Raw genomic sequence first — 19,706 nt, 5'->3', positions numbered from 1 at the left:
TATCTTTACTAAGTTTTATTTATTTTGGTTCTAGATTAACTCCCAAATTTGAAAGCAAATAAAGAGCATTTTCTTTATTATGATTCTAAATATTTTCACTGCAGAGCTAAGAAATGAATGAGGCTTGCATTTCTTTCTCTCCATTCATTATCTCTGTTCCACTTAGAAGGCTCCCAGCTTCGTGGTCAAATGAATTCCTAGTTCCAGATTTTTCCACATCTTAGTTGGCTTTGTATTTGGATAATGACATTCTTGTAGAGTTATTTGTTTTTCTTGGGTTTCTTGTTGCAAAAAGAAGCTCTACTATTTTCATGATATCACTGATTCCTTAAGACTTATTCTTTCCAATGCATGAAATTTGTTTAGTTTTTCTGCTTGAACATACTAATTTTGGAGTCTATAAAATTTCAGTTCTTTTTTTTTTTTTGAGGTGGAGTCTCTCTCTGTCGCCAGGCTGGACTGCAGTGTCATGATCTCAGCTCACTGCAACCTCTATCACCCGTGTTCAAGTGATTCTCCTGCCTGAGCCTCCCAAGTAGCTGGAACTATAGGCATGCACCACCACGCCCAGCTAACTTTTTGAATTTTAATAAAGACAGGGTTTCACCACGTTGGCCAGGATGGTCTCGATCTCTTGACCTCGTGATCACCCACCTTGGCCTCCCAAAGTGCTGGGATTATAGGCGTGAGCCACCACACCTGGCACAATTTCAATTCTTATTGGACTGTTTTTTAAACTTGCTACCCATACATTCTGCAATTTCTTTTCACTGGGCTTTTCACTGAATTGCAGCATTTTGCATATTGCAATTTTTTGGGAGGAGAGGGTTATCCTCATTTCGCCATAGCACATCCTCAAGAAACTTCTTCAGAAAGAACATATGAGAGAGAAATTTTCTCTGTTTTTGAATATTTGAGAATGTCTACATTCCCCCTCACAATTTATTAAGTTTGTCTAGATAAATAGGCTTTTCTGGGACTCCTCTGGGATTTATTAATTTAATTCTTTCTCGGTACCATTTTTTTTTTTTCAAATACCTGGCAGTGGTTGATGATCTGTTCATATTTTAAAGTGAAGGACTAGCTTGGTTACTTGAGGTAGCTCGTGTAGGATCCTGTGGGGTGTGAACAGATCGACTCACCTGAAGGCCTCTCTCCCGAAAGAGTGTCTTCCTAGGAGCTCTGTGTGTGAAGCTGGCAAGGGACCTCAGGTACCAGCGTGAGTGGGGCAGGGATATTCAGAGAGAAGCCTTAGCTTTTTTTACAGGAGCCACTCAATTTTAAAAAAGATAATCTCTGTCTTGTCTTTAGAATCCACTCTGGCTGTCTACTGTTACTTGCTAGGGTAAGACAGGGGATGGGCTTGGTGGGAAGGGTGCCTTACTATACAGTTTTAATCTCTCTTTCCAACCCCATATCTGGTTCCGTCTTTCTGGAGTTCGGCCTGGTCACTTGTCTCCTCCTGGGTTCTGTGTCAAAACCTTGAACACACTTCCTCTAGACTTCCATTTCTCCACTCTTTTCCCTTTGGCAACACATTTCCGTCAGTTTCCATTTTCTAGAAGTGCGTTTAAGTCACTTGAATGCTCTGGCCCCCTCTTCCATTCTTTTAGCTGTTATTGGTTCATTTCCTTTGGCATTTCATTTTAATGAGGTTTTGGAAGGGGAAAAAGACAAATTCATGTGCTCCATCCACCATCTTGAACGGACGTCTCCAATATTATTTTAAGAAAACACAGAAATTTTCGGATCACACTGGTTTATTTTTAAGTGCAAAACTTAAAATATTAAGTGATAGAATTTATTTGTAAAAAGTAGCCAGTGTACCTACCAGGTACTACAGGTACTATTGATTCCACAAAATGTTTATCAATAATTTTATAGCTCTCATGAAATAAAGCAGGCACTCGAATGGTTGGTGTCAGTTAAATTTGCCAGTAACGTGTTGAAATACATCATGGTAAACCCTTGACTGTTGTAGTTTGGTATCAAATATCAAGCATAGAAAAATGAAGAACAACTTTGAGAATTTAGATTTTTGACACTTTATTAATTTATAATGATTTCAAACTACCTTGAACTGACAAATAGTTCTTTGAACACCGAGATTTGAAGAGTTGTGGAAGGGTGAGAGTGGTGTGGGAGGGTGACACGACACTACTTCATTTCTCCCAGCCAGAGGAAAATATGAATCTAATGACCTCCACTTTTCCTTTTATCCAGGAAAATCAGAAAGTTAAGAAAGAGCTTTTAGAAGCACAGACAAACATAGCCTTCCTTCAGAGTGAATTAGATGCTTTGAAAAGTGATTATGCTGATCAGAGTCTGAATACTGAAAGGTATGAACTTTGCATTTTATTTGTTAGTTTGAGTAGAATATTGAGATGATCATCTGAGCAAAAGAAGAAGCTCAGTTATGGAATAATGAAGAGTTAGTAACTTTGCTAATATCGTCTTTATTTTCTAAGGATTTTATTTTCAGTATCAGATTTCCCAGTGTTTTTTATGTTTTTAATTTTTTAAAGCAAATAGAATAATTATTGTCTGCGTAGGCTAGCGTAGGGCTTAATAACTGTTTGAATTAGCTGGGAGCTAAAAGAATATACCTACAGTGTCAAGGGTTAGTGCTTATTAAAGTGCTTTGAAGTCAGAAATCCTGGCCATAAATAAGGGAAGGGAAATCCTGGCCATAAGGAAGGGAAAAGTAGGCAAGTCTATTTTTGTGTGTGTTAGTTTTGCAGTATGGTGTTAATACAATAAATCCTAATACATATACATACACTCACAGACATGTATTTATATATAAGGAACATAGACATGTATATTTTTATATGGATGGTAAATATAAAATGCATAGATAGGTGTATATGTGTGTATCCCCTAGGACATGTATGCTTGGGAAAAATATCTTTTTTGGGGTTTGTTTGCAAACTTTAATCGGAATTAAGGTCTTATAAGGTCTTAGAAAACAGTGAAATATTATTGTTTACTACATACAAGTCTCTGAACTAGATAAGGAGTTATGAGTATATATATATATTCTCAAAACACAGAGCCCACATCATATATATATCATATATCATATGATATATTTATTTAGTTGGGGAAAAGAAAATTTAGTTGGGGAAAAGAAAGCAAAAAGATTATAGGGTTTAACAACAGAAGAGCTAAAAAATATCAGAAGCAGTGCCACTAACGTAGTCATGGTTTGGGTTAATTGCTGTGTGATCACAAAAAAGATTTTGTTTTAGTTCAGAAGAGGTGAAGAACTGTATTAAAGAGGTGATGCTGGAGGTAAGCCTAGGTAGAAAGATAGCTCTGTGCTGGGAAAGGGGGAAGAGGCAGCCAGGATGGCACCATCAGCAACTCAGGGCTGGTGGCACTGCTGCCTGCCAGGCACTGTCCTGGTCCTTCACAGGCATTAACTGATCCAGTGCACACAACATCCAGTGAGACAGGGACCTTCATGATGTCCATTTTACAGATGGGAAAAGAGAGTCTCAGAGATGTTCCAGGTAAGGCAGTAACCAAAGCAGGGGCCAGAACATAGGGAAGGATACGGCTTGGGGAAAGGTGATCAGACCACAGGGCAGAAAGAGACATTTTGAATAGAAAAGCAAAAATTTAAAAAAAATGAAGAAGTTTAAAAGCTAGTTTAAGGTTATAATAGAAGGCCCCCGAACTTTGGGTTAAGGAACTTAAATTCCTAGAGACAATTAGGAAATGTGTACTTTTATCATCCAGGGAGCGGATGGACAGGTTATTGTGAACCAAAGATAGCCTGGGCGTTTTGGGAAGCTAGTGATGAGGTTTGTGTGCTCAGCGGGATAGGGGTTGGAGGAGAGGCCGGTGTTCTGAGCGCAGTTTGGGGAAGAAGCCAGAGCTTCCATCATAAAGCAACAGAGGGATTGCCACAGGGTGAGTGTCTCATGAGCTTAGCAAGCCTGGTTCTTTGGGGGTCTCTGTGGTTTAGGTAAGGAGAGGAGGGAGGGCAGGAGTAGGGTGAGACAGGGAAAGAGGAAGGAATCACAGGAAAGGAGAAAATAGATGGAGTTGGGATTATATAAGGATGAGCAGGGAAGGTTCAGAGGATTGAAGGCACAGTTTCTGAGACGCCCTGAGGAGAAGGGACCCAGGAGGTTCAGCCCTCATGGAGAACAGAGCTGGGTCAGCGAGAGTGGGGATGGAAGAGCTGGTGGGTGCTGAGATGGGCTGAGGAGGAGAATCTCTAGGCTTGTGATGTCAGAGGTGGGGCGGAGCCTCACAGGAGAAAGCACAGGATGTGAGTGTGTTTGTGGAGTCGCAGAAGGAGAGGAGGCCGCTGAGGCTACAGAGGCCCAGCGCAGGAGCACGGGAAATGTAGAAAACTGTGGCCAAGGACACTCGTCTTTGAAAAAGGTGGAAAAGGGTCTGGGAGGGTAGGTATAGATGAGGCAGGGCTTGACACCTAATTCTCACTCAAACATAAAATATAATTTTACAGGGATCTGGAAATAATCCGAGGATACACAGAAGATCGAAATAGTCTTGAGAGGCAAATTGAAATACTCCAGTAAGTTATCAGATCAAATGCTCATTACATTTACATTTCACTTATTTTTTTGTTGATAAAAGACATAACACATAGAACGTGAGTTTGCCATGCTCTGAGGACTGCATTTGTGGCTCAGTGTGTGTTTCTTCTGAGGGTGTGTACTTGGCATCTCCTCTTAGCTTTCTGATGCTTATAATCCTAAATAAATTATCCAGATGTGGAGAACAGAGTATAAATCTCTAAACATCTTGGGAAGTCAGGGGGTATGTCCAGTGTGTCTTTATTATGCGTGTATAAAGAAGAACAGCCCTGAGCACTCAGCTTTCTCTGAGTTCTGTACCGCGAGTTTTTCAGGCTTCTCCTATTAGTGGGGCCACAGGGCTCTGCCTCCACAATTCTTTCTCAGTTTGTTGTGTTTACTTAGAAGTATATTCTTCTTAGTTTTTTTTCCTCTCCCCAAGTAGAGATATACCCACTCTGTCAGCTTTATGACTAGGTTATAGCAGTTCCATTCTCTGAGAGTCTTCCCCACAAAACCTAGCTCTCTCCCTCCCCTTTCTTTCTTTTCCACCCGTGCCGCATTGTCTTCTGGTTTCAGTTCCCGCCAATGAAGTCAGGTCAGGTTTGACCTTTTTTCTTTCCCACCATTTTTGAATGCTTATTAAGTCTCACCTGTGGCAGTTGTAGAGTTCATGTATTTCAGTAATTCTTTGAGTTATTTTATTCATTCATTCATTCAACAGATTTGTCAGTACTTCTTACAGGCCAGGTATGCCAGGAGTAAAGGATAGAGTGGGAAGTGGGTGAAAAATCTCTTTCTCCTTATGGGGCTAGTCTAGGAGAAGAGAGAAATGGATCAATAATTATAGAAATAAATATGAAAGGCCAAACGAGAGAGATGCAGCAAAAGAAAGGTACATGTCCCCTAAGGGGAGCTTTGGCCTATCAAAGAAGGTCAAGGAAGTGTTCCGGAGGAAGTGAGGATTGAGCTAAGATGCGAAGGGTGAACCAGCCTTAAGCTGGGGAAGGTTGGCCACTCTGTGGGGTAGGAGCTGTGGAATCATAGCTGTGCTGTACAAGAGGGTGCTGAAGCTCTTGACAGCTTAAATGACTTCTGTTAAGTCATATGGAAATAAAAGTTAGGATTTGAACCCAGATCCGACTGAGATCATCACCCAAGTGTTTACCTGCTACACGACAGTGCCAGGTGGAACAGTGCCAGGCCGTGCATAGAATGCAGGAGCTGCCAGGAGCATGAGGCCAGATACAACACACTGCATTCATCCCTGACCTCTGACATGTGGGAACTGGCTGGCCAGGTTCAGGCATTTAGGGAGCTTTCGAAGACCTGCATGAAATCTGTTCAGTCAGCGGGGCTGCGTGAAGGAAGAGTGAGTTCCACAGCTCAGACAGGTGACTCCTGTAAGGCCCTGCGACTTTTAAGGAGAGAGGAGTCATCGATTCAGGTCTTCTACTTTAAGTAATGAATTACCTCAGTTTATGAGGTTTGAAGGGAAGTGGTGGAAAGTTGCAGAAGATGATAAGCTATTCCACATTCTGAATGTTACAGCTAGAAAAGAAAGTGATGGCAGTGACCCCCCAGTGATACTTTCCCTGTCTCTCTTTCTGCTTGTTTCTTTACTCTGCAGAACAGCTAACCGGAAGCTACATGACAGTAATGATGGCCTTAGAAGTGCCCTTGAAAACAGTTACAGCAAGTTCAACAGATCTTTGGTATGCCACGTAGTTTTTTATCCTGTATTTCATTCTTTCTAGTGGTGGAGTATTTCAGTGTTGATGAAAATAATGTAATTTCTTAAAGGAGAATGTCACATAAGTCCTTACAATAATGAGAAGATCTTTCTGTAAAATAAAACGAGGCAGCATTCTTCCAAATTAAAAAGTATACTACCCCTCTGAAGAAATAAGTGTCTTGATGTTAACCAACTCTTTTTATAGATGTTCTAGGGATCTAGAGATAGGTGTGTAAAATGTAATCTTTGGCCTGAAAGAGTTTATCATGTAGTAGGAAGTTAAGATGTATACAGATAGATAGGAGAATCCCATAGAGGTGAAAATAAAATACTGCCCAGTTGAGAGCTGGGAGAAAGTGCTTCTGTCTGAGGGGTGAGTTTAGACTTGTGAGTATTCTTTATGCCAGTGAGATGCTCAGAATGGGAGTCTTGGATTTCAAACCCTCCTACAGAAATCAGCTTAGCTCATTTGGAATTGTAAGGGCCTCTCCCAGACTGCATTTGTCACAAGGCCTCTTATCCCACTTGTGGAAGTCAGCTTCATGTGTGAGATTCCAGGGTCATATTGGGATATGGAGGGGTCAGTCACTAAGCCAAATTATGGTTCAAGAAGAGACACGTTCAAGGAAGTTGGTGGTTCACGGTCCTGGCAATGTGGGGAACCACAGTACTCCTTTATGGAATGTGCAGTAGGGTTTGGACGTAAGATAGGATGAGGAGGCGAGCATACTATGGCAGTCATTTTTGTCGCAATGTTTCCCTTGACTTTTTTGCTCACATTTGCTCAGGTAGTGTAATATAACTTTTAGTTATACTAGAAGTTTGAATAGTGTGATACAGTTTTAAAAAGTGGGTTTGTGTGTGCCTGTGTGTATGTAAAGTGTTTATATGAAAATTACATGAACTAACAAATAATTACTTCTATATTACAGCGTATAAATAATATCTCACCAGGGAATACCATTTCTAGAAGCAGTCCCAAATTCACTGGTCATTCCCCTCAACCTCTAGGCTATGACAGGTATGTTAACACGTCTTCACTTTTTGTTCGAGTTCAGGATCACAGTTAAAAGGAAAGTAAATTTCCTTGGAGGTGGATTAAAATAATAGAATATATTTTGGTCACTAATTTATATTTTCCATGATGTTAAAAGTTTCTAAAACATGAATCATGTAAAAATTAAAAGTGTTTCAGAGAGGCAAAGTTATTTCCTGAAGATTTTGTGAGTTGGTTTTATTTATATTCACCATTACCTCATCTCTAATCATGTCTTGTTTCTTAGAAGTAGACTCAATAAGAGATGTTTCAGGGATGCAAGTAGAATTATGGTATATGATGCTGCAGTATTTCTGGTGTATAATGTTGAAACTTTTGGCATGATCTGTAAATATTTAATAGCTCAGCATAATATTATGTGGCTATGTTGCAGAAAAGGGAAACTTTCAAAGCAAATATAAATATGGCTAGTAGATCCTTATAAAATAGCTACTGTATTGAAGGAGTCACAGAGGCTTACCAAAAGTTAGAATTTAGCCCTGCATTTAATCAAATGAACTGAAATATTAGGCCTTTTATTACGTGAGACCTAGTAATCACTTAGAGATTACACGAGTGTATGTGTATGTTTATACACATATGTCCAGTGTTGCTAGTTAAAAGTTAAGTTTGTAATATGTCAAAAATTTGAAATTGGAAGTGAAAGCATAAACAAAAAGTTGCCAATTCTCTATTTCTTTGTGACTTTTAGCTTCATGTTTATCCCCTTTTCATTGGGGTACTTTTGGTAACAAGAATAATGTACTTAACATCCTGGTGTTAGAAATGGTCAGGTTGCCATTTAGGAAGACCTGTTACGAAGGCTTATTGGTGACCACTTCCAAGAAAATTCTATCAGGTTTAAGTTGTTTCTACTGTTTACTGATTTGCTCAATAAAAAAAATCTAATGGCTTGATTTATAGATAGCTGACTATTCTGTTATTGAGAAATAACAGATTTTTAAAAATGTGTAGATGTGATGTCATTTTTGACTAATATTTAAAATGATTCTAAGCAAATTGGGGGGAAAGGTATACAACTGACAAGTATTTCAGAAATTTCACCGTGATTCATTTTGAAAAGATTAGACACCATGAAAAGCTTATAAGAACTGGAGTAGAGCTCATCAACAAAACATTCTGCGGGACAAAGTCATCGCGTCCCCAGCATGTTTGAGTGATGTAGCACTCATGTGCCTACTTCCTTGAGCTGTAACGAGAGACCACCATAGCCTCAACACCATGCCCTTTCTGGGTGTGTATGTGTGTGGGGGGGTGATTATTTTGATATAAGAAGTTAACATTTTATTTTCTTTTTGATGCTGATATAAAAATGTAATAAAAGCATGTACATCAAATTAGATGTACAATAAAATTATATTGTTTTTGTAGCTTTATTTGGTTTTATCTTTAAAATTTATGTTGGCTTTGTTTTTTGCAAGAACTCTAACAAAAATTTAATTTGTTTTGTAATTTTACATAGTTAATTATAATGAAAATATTGAGGGGTGGCAAGATGGTTGACTTTGAAAAGGATATGCAGTTCAATTGAGTTTGAGAAAGTTTGACCTGTACCTGTGTTTTTATTTTTATTATTTTTACTTTGAAAAATTTTTCAACTTTTATTTTAGATTCGGGGGTACATGCACAGATTCGTTACATGGGTATATTACGTAATGCTGAGCGTGCCTATATTTTCAATTTAGAGTCTAGATGTTTATTCAGGTGAATTCTTAATTTGGGACTTCATGTTTTCTTTGCTCCTTGTCAAAATACAAGTGGGCTTAAAATAAATCATAACCAGTAGTGAAGACATGGAACTGAAGTAGTTTGTAGTAGATTATAACTAGAATGGTTTTCTTATGTACTTTACAGATGGACCTAAAATCAGTTTCAGAAGGAGAGTTTTATAAATAATGCAATAATATGTTAGCAATATATTTTCAATGTTATTGTTAATAATACATATTAACAATAAATATTAAAATATATTAAAGTATTTTATTATTGTTATTAACAATATATTAACACACACTCACATGCACACGTGCACACACCTAGCTAGCTACATAGATTGAGATATGATATAAAATTCTTGACTCAGCATAAAGACTTTATAATTGAGCAGTATTGAGAGAGAGGAAGTTAAATCATCTTTTTAGTTAATTTTAAACATTTGCTAATGGCATAAAAATACTTTTGACTTCTCAGATTTACATGGCTCATACTTAATTATATTAAGCTCACCTCTCATCTAAGCATGTCTACTTCTTGTTTCTCATATCTGAAGACCTATGTATCGTGCTTATTCTCCCTTTCCAATGATTCACGTAAGTGTATTGGTAGGATGGTGCTCATGGTGTGTAGTGGGTGGTAAATAAGTCATAACCATCATTGGTAAACTTAGATTCTTATGGAAATTAAATGGAAAAGCAAAAGTAAACAGGGATGTATACAGTTTCTTTTGATTCTCTTATTCGATGTGAATTTCTCCCTCACTTATAACATCTCCAGAGTTTCACTAATGTTAAGATCTATAGAAGTCAGGAGTTCAAGCGTTTATCTGAGGCACCTCCCTCCCTATGAAACATTTCCCGGAGGGGTGTTTCCAGACGGTGTGTCAACATTTAGTGGCAGAAAACTTATGTGTCAAATCATACATTCCAGCAATGTTTCTAATTGCTTATCATTTTCATCAGATGTTTCTAATTGCCTATCATTTTTTGCCATGTTGATTAGAAATCTGACACCCAGGCCGGGCGCGGTGGCTCACGCCTGTAATCCCAGCACTTTGGGAGGCCGAGGCGGGCGGATCACAAGGTCAGGAGATCGAGACCACGGTGAAACCCCGTCTCTACTAAAAATACAAAAAATTAGCCGGGCGCGGTTGTGGGCGCCTGTAGTCCCAGCTACTCGGGAGGCTGAGGCAGGAGAATGGCGTGAACTCGGGAGGCGGAGCTTGCAGTGAGCCGAGATCGCGCCACTGCACTCCAGCCTGGGCGACAGAGCGAGACTCCGTCTCAAAAAAAAAAAAAAAAAAAAGAAATCTGACACCCAGAAAAGCTTATCTTATTTTGTCTTGTGCAACCTGAGAGGATGTGGTCTTCTTCATGTATCAGCTCTTCAAGTATTTGAAGAGAGAAACCGTTAAGGGTTAAGTTGAGTACACCGAATCTTACTTTTCAGATCTGAGGGTCTTGAGTCTGACATTGTGGTTGCCTTTTCCATTTGGGCTCTCAGCAGCCCTTTTAAGTACAGATGTTATCTAGAAATGGACACAGTGTTCAGAATATAGTCTGACCACCTTAGAGTAAAAAGGCTCATATGTTCTGCATACGTTTTTATAAATACAACTTGAGATTGTGTTTATGTCTTAGGTACCCTCATTCTTTTTGTATCAGGAAATAACATGATTTTTTAAATGACCTTGTTTGTTAAGTGTTTGATGTAAGGGTCTTTATCTTAACTGATTGCTGCATAGAATGAACGGATGCTGCTTTGAGCATTTTATGTCCCCTAATGCCTAATCATGAAATACACTGCGGCTCTTAGCAAAAGTGAGAACGTCGGCCTACTTGATTCCATCTAATAGCATGTGGTCTATTGCCTGTACGTTCTTGAGCATCCCCAGCCCTCAGGTAAATTGGTCTTCCCCTTTATTACCAGGTCATCCCGCTCTTCCTATGTGGATGAGGACTGTGACTCCCTGGCCCTCTGTGATCCTCTGCAGAGGACAAATTGTGAAGTTGACAGCCTGCCTGAAAGCTGCTTCGACAGCGGCTTGTCTACCTTGAGAGATCCCAATGAGTATGACTCAGAAGTGGAATACAAGCACCAGAGGGGATTTCAGAGGTCACACGGGGTGCAGGAGAGCTTTGGAGGTGATGCTTCAGACACGGATGTAAGCCTAGAAACCACTGCTCTCCTAGGCCTTCTACGTGATTGAAATCTGTCACCGTATTTGCCTTCTGTCTGTTATGGGAATCTGTTTTAAAGGTCACAAACATAAAGCCTAGTTAATAAAATGCTTTTTTCTCCACAGAGTTAGGGAGAAATTCTCATAGGTTGCCATTCACTGTCACTCTATTCCCGAATATTAATAGCATTGACTGTTGATTTAGCTGCATAGTTTTCTTCTTTGTAATCCATAATACGTACATTTTAGGCTTTGTTTCTTAACTGCTGACATTTTTTTAAAAAATAGGTTCCTGACATAAGGGATGAAGAGACATTTGGTTTGGAAGATGTGGCTTCCATCTCAGACTGGAAGCTCCAAGGAACTGTTAGTGAAGGCAGCATTGTTAGTTCATCGAGAAAGCCCATCTCAGCACTCTCCCCCCAGGTAGGTGTCTCTGAGACACTCCTGTTCATGAACACTGCTTATTTTCTGTGCAGTGTTACTTATTAGGATGAAAACTGGCAATACCTTTATCATTCACTGTGGCTTTTCCCCCCAGACAGACCTGGTAGATGACAACGCTAAATCTTTTAGCTCACAGAAGGCTTACAAGATTGTGCTTGCTGGGGACGCTGCAGTGGGGAAGTCTAGTTTCCTCATGAGACTTTGCAAGAATGAATTTCGAGAAAATATAAGCGCCACCCTGGGTATGGCTCCTGTTTTGGTTGATAAGGGGAAAATGATCTTCCTTAGCTTGATTTTCTCTTCTTCAGGGATTACATACACAGATAATTAAACAGCTTTCTCTTTCTCTGTGTATGTGCACATGTGTAGATGTGTGTGTGTGTGTGTGTGTGTGTGTGTGTGTCTCCTAGTCTATGGAAAGGTCCTTCTTGTTTTGGCCAAGGCCTGCTTTTAGGAAAGGAAGACTAAAAGGACAGAGATATCTGGCTGGGTGCGGTGGCTCATGCCTCGGCACTTTGGGAGGCCGAGCCAGGCGGATCACTTGAGGTCAGGAGTTCAAGACCAGCCTGGCCAACATGGCGAAAGCCCATCTCTACCAAAAATACAAAAATTAGCCAGGCATGGTGGTGGGTGCTGGTTGTCCCAGCAACTCGGGAGGCTGAGGCTGGAGAGTCGCTTGAACCTGGGAGGCGGAGGTTGCAGTGAGCCGAGATCGCACCACTGCACTTCAGCCTGGGTGACAGAGTGAGACCCTGCCACAAAAAAAAAAAAAAAAAAAGCTATCTGCTTAGCCAATCAGATGAATCAAATCAAATTTAGAGCCTGAGATATCAGATTCATTTATTCGGCATGGATTTCCTGAGTCCCACTAAAAGCAAGATGCTGTTGTAGGTGCAAAGGATACATAGTGAAGAAGGGTGACAATCCCAGCCTGCACTGCACTTACGTCCCAATGGAGGGAAAGGGTACAAAAAAGAGGTTTAGGGAGTGGTGCAGTTTTACACAGAGTGGCCAGGAAAACCCTTTCTGCTAAGGTATCATTTGATGTTGACAGTGAAAATATGGATTGCCACTTTGTCATTATGGTCAAAACCATAGCCAGACATATGCTCCGTTCCCCACCTTCACAACAGAACAGTAGAACAAGTAGTATCCTGATTTCCCAAATGTGCATAATAATCAGTAAAAGGAGCTGAAGATATGCAAATTGTCATTTATTTTTCTTCTTCGTCTAAAGAATTCTTATTTTGATCACCCGAAATGTTAGAACAGTCCTCTTCACAATGGGTGTCTTTGTAAATTTATGGTTCTCTGACACACTCTTCAGGATAACAAAGCTGAAAGTTTACTTCAATTTGATTCATAGAAAGACTACATACAGTATTTGGTTCGGTTGTCAGAGACCATGATGCATGTAAGTGTGTGTGTGCTCTAACGTGTGTATATATACACACATGTGTATACATGTTTAGATATACATACATTTATACACATATACCTACATATACACATACATGCATATACACAAAACATGTATCTGCACCTACACATATACATACATGTATACACCTGCACATTCACGCATGCCCACTCATACACACATGTACACACGCCCACACACACACACAAATATGACTGAGTTCATCCAGTCATCAGGGAAAATAAAACATAGATTTTTTTCCCTTGGCTCATAAATTAAATCATTCCCCAAGTCAGCCAACCTGCAGATGGTGCCTCTGCACACACGTGTGGTCTGACTTGCCATTCCTATTTGAAGGTCACTCTCCTTAAAGGTCATGTTCATTCCTCCCTCCCTGGCTGAGCTGTGGCTTATTGGCTTTTGCCTCATCTAAAGAGGGCTTGAAAGTAAAAAGCCAATGGAATTATTTACATCATGCTCTCCACTCTCATGTTCCTTTTCAGGAGTTGATTTCCAAATGAAAACCCTCATTGTGGATGGAGAACGGACAGTTCTGCAGCTCTGGGACACAGCTGGTCAGGAAAGGCAAGTGCTTTCCGCAGCGCTGTGGGCTCTCCTGGGTTTGCACTAACAAGCCTTGCAGGCCACTTGATGTTCTTCATACTCAAAATTCTATAATTATAATATACTTTATAATTATATGCATAATTACATGTATAATTATACAGTGTATTATAACTGTAAAATGCTTATCTTTTCGCACATCTTCTCCTCCTTCATTTACCTATGACTGCTGTGAGAAGAGGATCTTTAAGCTTCTTTTGAACCGATGTTCAGTTGAGACAGAGTGTCCTTTGCTAACAAGAGAGGCAGCACTTTTGAGTGCAGTGACAGCCTGAGGAGCTCCCTGGCTGTAGAACAATAAATGATGGAGAAGAGAACCAGTCAGCTCCCCTTGATTAAGGGCAGAGGCACAAACCAGATAGCGGACTCGCATCTGGTGATGGCAACTTACCTTGCATTCCTCACCGATAAGCAGAGCATTCAGCACCGATTTTAATCTTGTCTAACTCCTTGGAAACAAAATCATTCAGTTGTTCAACCCATAAGTATGGGATGCCTGCCTCTGTACCAGGCATTATTCAGTATGCTAAGATTCAGTGGTGAACAGACAGGCACGAATGCCTGCCCCCATGGCACTCATTCTCTAGCAGACTGGGAATTTCAACATTTAAAAAATATTTGTGGTTGACATGACTGTATTTTTAAAGTACTTATAAAATATTGCACTGGGTTTCGAGTTAGGGCATGTGTGTTGAGGTGTGCTCTTCCCACGGCAAATCCCCTGACCCCCATGTATGTAAAGTCCTGGTATGTTACGGCATTCCACACTGGTAGTTCCTCCACCCACCCACCCACAACACTCCCTGACCACCACCACCAAAAATAAATATTCTCTAGTTTGTACCTCCTTCCAGCCTCCTCTGTCCCACATGTGGCTTCTGGTAGCTTGTTGCTGAGGTTGAAATTTTTGGAAACTGTGCTCTCAACCTTGCCCTGGTTATGCTCTGGGGATTGTAGACATTTTTGGGGTTGTTTGGTAGGGAGAAGGATTGGATTTTCTAAGTCGGTCACCCAGACTCTCATCCTGTTACCTTTCATTGGGTCATTCGAGACCTTTGGAATGGCTATTTCTCAGTCGTATATTGCAGTGAGAGTCTTCTCAATTTGGGGTTGATTTTAGAAGATGAGAAAAAATGAGCATAAAAGAGAAGAGGAATGAGGCAACACAAACTGACTGATTATGCGGTTTTCTCTTTCTCAGATTCAGAAGTATTGCCAAGTCTTACTTCAGAAAGGCAGATGGTGTTTTGCTGCTGTATGATGTTACATGTGAGAAAAGCTTTCTTAATATACGAGAATGGGTAGATATGATCGAGGTAAGAAATCACAATGGAGAAACAGAAAATTACACGAGGAAGTTTTAGGCCATCTTGGAAAATGCTGTTGCTCTTCTTTGTCGGAATAAACTTGATTAGGAACCGTTGATCCAAGCCATCAGGAGGAATTGGATGCTACAGGCAGAACTGGCCGCATTCATCTCTTCCTTAGGATGTGGGCACGTTTCCCTGAAGCCAAGGACACTAATGAAGGAAGTTTTGGGGAATAAAACTTCTAGGTTTTCTTATAGATAAAATCAGAATCCCATTGTAAGCAAGTAAAACTCCAGATAGCCTAGGAAGAAGCTATTACAAACAAGGAGATGGTGTGGTTGGGTGTGTAGTGTAGTTGAGGGCATGTAGGGGCATCCATGGGCATGGGAAGTACAGGTGAAACACCACCTGGATATGAGTGTGTGTCAAGGTTCAATTTGTATGGGAGCTCTCTTCTCTTCTCAACCTTATTCTGGTAGTGATTTGGGATCTTTAGATGTCTCAGGGTACTACCGAAATACCAACTGGTATTTTAAATATGAGCATAGCTTCTGTGCTTTCTGTGGTTAAATAAGATGATGTCTTTCACCTGAGGAATGTTCCTGTCCTCTGTTTTCATGGTAAATAATTTTGAAAAGTAGGAAATGATGTTGACCCCATTTAGCATGCTGCCAGCAGTTATTAACATAACACTACAGTTCAAGCTATGGTTCAGCATGCTGTCTTGAAAAATAAAAGTAGTGGCTAATCCAACTTTTCAAGTAAGTATATTATCTATAATTTAAGCAGGCATTAAATTGCAGTAGTGGCTGAACAGAGGACTGGTTGCTGTCTGATCTCAATTTAGCTTCTGGCATTATTGTTCACTTTCTAACTAAAGAAGTAATGTGAGAAATGACTGATTGCAATTGGCAGTAAGACTTTAACAGTGATAAATAAATATGCACTGTGTTCTACCAACTTATCATGACTTAAAATGATTGTAAACACAGTGAAAGAGTGTTTACATTTATGTAACATTTTTACTTCACAGAATTTCCCATGTTATAGTCATCTCTCTAGCATCTGAGAAATGAAATAAAAAACATTATCCTAATATTTTGTGAGAAAGTTGAAGCATAGAAAGCATAGGTAGCGCTTACTTATTTAGTGGTTAGGAATAGAATAGGGGCTTACACCAAACCTCCTGATTCAACAGTGGTTGTCGTTTTGATGAAGCACCAGCGTGAGCAGAAGATTACTTGAAGAAGCCTCTGACATCAAGAAGGAATCCCAAGGCCTGTAATTCCAGCACTTTGGGTAGTCAAGGCAGGCAGATGGTTTGAGCCCAGGAGTTCAAGACCAGCCTGGGCAACATAGTGAGACCCCATCTGTACAAATAATACAAATATTACCTGGGTATGTTAGTATGGACCTCTAGTCCCAGCTACTTGGGAGGCTGAGGTGGGAGGATCATATGGGCCCTGGGAGGTCGAGGCTGCAGTGAGCCATGATTGTGCACTGTACTCCAGCCTGAGTGACAGAGCGAGACCCCCATCTCAAATATAAAGGAATCCTAAGGTGTAATTAGAGCATAGAGGAGTGGAGGCTACGCAGATGAACAAATGGAGATCCCTGGGATAGAGCAGTAAGTCCAGAGAATATCAGATAACCCTAACTCATCCATATTAGTGTTTAAAATCCACAGCAAAATTGTTTTATTGTTGACATTTTTGGATTAGTCTTTATTTAAAATCTTTGGGTTATGCCGAAGAAAAGGAGGCACAAAAGCCTAGAGCAGCCACGGCGAAATAACCCTTATGTCAAGTGGCGCACTGCCATAATTTGCAAAGCACCTTCACGAGCTAAGATATCTTTTCTGCCACTGGTATCACCTTTTCATAGGGTCTGAAAAGGAAGAAAACTGTAGAAGAGATGAATTCTTAAATTTGTTCTGGAGGAAAAATTAGATACTACTAACGGCGTTTGACTTTCACCTTAGAAAAAGAGTGGGCACAGTGAAGTTTCTCCATGGCTTACTCTTTCTCATTTGAGGAAATCCTGCAGGGACAGTTTATATGGCTACTGTAAATATGGGTAGAAATGAGTGGTGTGATCACCTGGATAGACCAGAGGATTGAGAAGCAGTAGACTGTCGGCGGTGAACAGACCCTCTTAATTAATAATTGATACACTTCGATGGAAAACTGCTGAGTTAAAAAAATCTTGTAATAGAATTACGGATAAAGTAAAATTATAGCCATTTATTTACCTGGCATGAATATTTTATTGATTGAATATTTGGGTAAAAGCTGAATGGAGATACTTGAGATGTAAGATCTCTTCCCAACTTTAACACATTCAAAAATATTTTTTGACTATCTACCCGGTCCCTGTGTAGCAGTCTAGGTTCTCGGAATATATCTGTTAAGAAAACAGAGCCCTATCCTTATGGAGCTTGTGTTCTAGTAGGGGAGACAGATGAAAAGCAGCAAACATAGATCAGTAAATGAAATGATATGCTAGAAGGTGATAATGTTATAGAAACAAAATGAGAGTGGGTTGAAAGGCCTGACGATGAGGAAGTGGGCTGCTGTTTTCATCAAGGCAGCCTCACTGCGAAGGAGATATTTAAGTTGAGACTTGAAGGAGGTGCCCTTTACCTCTGTGGCTTTGAGGCGTCATTTAGATGCCTGCATTCTTGGGCTTACTGAAATGAATATTTGACTAATAACTTTCAAGTGATGCCCCTCGCATCCTGAGATCATTAAAGAAGACAATTAACTAGCACATGAATGAGTGAAACAGCTAATTTTGGAGAAGGCCATTCATTCCCGTCTTTCCTTTGATTTTATTACACTCTGGAGCCTTCTGTCCAAGGAAAGTTGCCTGAAGAGAAAGGAAGTCAATTACAATTTCATGTTGTGGCACGTTTTTTGATCCTGCATCAGGAATAGCCCCAAACCCAATGAGTACGCAGGTATCTTTAGTCACTGCAAAGAGTAATTTCCACATGTTTTCCTCAGGGCTGCCACTTCTCTTATTTAGGAACCAGAAACTTGTGTTTCTGTGCTAGTCAGGTTGTCTTCTTGTATTCTCATCATAGCCTGCTGAGATGGGGTATGCCCTCATTCAGTCCTTCATTTTACAAACAGGGAGACTGCAGCGGAAACCTGCGGAGGCTTGCCTGATCTCACACAGCCAGTGGGTCCAAACTGGTGGAGGGGTGGGTCTCAGACTTGACTCTGCCACACTCATCTCACACTCCATGAGTTCCACTGTGACTCTGGGACCCTGTGACCATTGCATAGGCTGACATGGGAGCCTTATCTTAGAAACCATTACTTTGAAAGATTGGTCCTTGACTCTTTCTTAGAAAAATGTTGACCTTCAGGACTTTTATATTTTGCTTTTGTTGTAAACCAGAGAGCAGTGAGTGTGGAACTTCCAAACTGCCTTTTTGTTTCATTATAGCTGAAGAATTACTGTGTGTTTTATAACTGTAATAATGAGCTTGACTTGTGACCACTAGTGTTTGAAGTAACAATTGTAGAAAATTATGTGGGCACCACAGCCAAATATGATTCTGTGGTCATGCCTTTTGAGTTTATATTGACTTGTTGTGCTCTGTGTGCTAGAGATAAGAAATTAACAGATATGTGTTTCCTTTGCCGTAAAACTGATTAATCCCGGTGCCGTTTAGCCTTTTCATTAACCTAAGGATGGGGCATTGTATAGAGGCAAGGGTTATGGAGTTAGTTGGGACCCAGGCCCTGACCCTTATACCTTCTTATTTAATGTCTCCGAATTTCAGTTTTCTCTTCTATAAATGGGAAAATGTATGACTGTTTTTAGAGATGCGTTGGGGTTTAAAGATATCCTCTATATAGGATCTGGCACAAAGGGGGCAAAGGGAAAATGGTAATTGCTGTTGCTGTTGTTCTGTGGTCAGCGTAATGTGTCCAGTGTTTGATGTGTGCCCCATTTTTCTTTCTTCCTGGTAGGATGCAGCCCATGAGACTGTTCCCATCATGTTGGTAGGAAACAAGGCTGACATTCGTGACACTGCTGCTGCAGAGGGACAAAAATGTGTCCCAGGGCACTTTGGAGAGAAACTGGCCATGGTAAGAGTGAGGAAGCCTCAGAGTTGGAAGAGAACATAGGGGTTTGATGGCTTTGAAGTCAGTGACCTTTCACTTTTGTCTGCCTTTGCTTGAGAGGTCCTTTGACAAACCTCTCCCATCTGAGGCGTCTGTCCTTACCACAGGCAGAACTGCCATGACTCCCACCTCTTTTATGCCAAGGATTAAGTCCCTTGGGAAAGTAAAACAGTCGCATAATCATTTTCTCCCATTGAGTATCATTGACAAAAGGAACCTAAATAATCCCATCATCTTCCTCCTCCCTCTCACCTAGTTCCTAGAAACTTTCTCTAGTCCTGGAATCCAAGTAAAGGAAGAAAATAGTGTCCTGTTTTGAAAAGATGGCTGCGGTTTCAGAGGGTTATAATGCCAAAGGTGGAAGATGGTACAGTGTTCACCTGTGTGGAAGGGAATTGGAAGACTTCTCTAAGATTTGTGTCTAGTTGATATGAAAAATCATTCCCATATACAAATGCATACGCATTTTGGGGTATGCATTTGTATACAGGAATAAACTCATTCCTATTCAGATTGTTGTCATGGG

General features: G+C 40.4%; 1 protein-coding gene across 2 annotated transcripts in view; it reads left to right on the top strand.

The window, feature by feature from the left end:
* The window catches only part of RASEF (RAS and EF-hand domain containing), a 230,272-nt gene that overhangs the window by 197,857 nt on the left and 12,709 nt on the right, over positions 1-19,706 (top strand). For both annotated transcript variants that reach the window (XM_005582010.5, XM_074015780.1), the window contains 10 exons: positions 2,224-2,339; positions 4,484-4,552; positions 6,184-6,268; positions 7,221-7,309; positions 10,991-11,225; positions 11,529-11,666; positions 11,782-11,929; positions 13,611-13,692; positions 14,933-15,047; positions 19,025-19,144. In XM_005582010.5, coding sequence (XP_005582067.3) covers positions 2,224-2,339; positions 4,484-4,552; positions 6,184-6,268; positions 7,221-7,309; positions 10,991-11,225; positions 11,529-11,666; positions 11,782-11,929; positions 13,611-13,692; positions 14,933-15,047; positions 19,025-19,144 — 1,197 coding nt within the window. The remainder of the gene's footprint in view (positions 1-2,223; positions 2,340-4,483; positions 4,553-6,183; positions 6,269-7,220; positions 7,310-10,990; positions 11,226-11,528; positions 11,667-11,781; positions 11,930-13,610; positions 13,693-14,932; positions 15,048-19,024; positions 19,145-19,706) is intronic.

This window comes from Macaca fascicularis, chromosome 15 (genome assembly GCF_037993035.2).
Source record: "Macaca fascicularis isolate 582-1 chromosome 15, T2T-MFA8v1.1".
Classification (NCBI taxonomy): Eukaryota; Metazoa; Chordata; class Mammalia; order Primates; family Cercopithecidae; genus Macaca; species Macaca fascicularis.
Note: the sequence above shows the minus strand (reverse complement) of the source record. Positions and strands in the feature narration are given on the sequence as shown.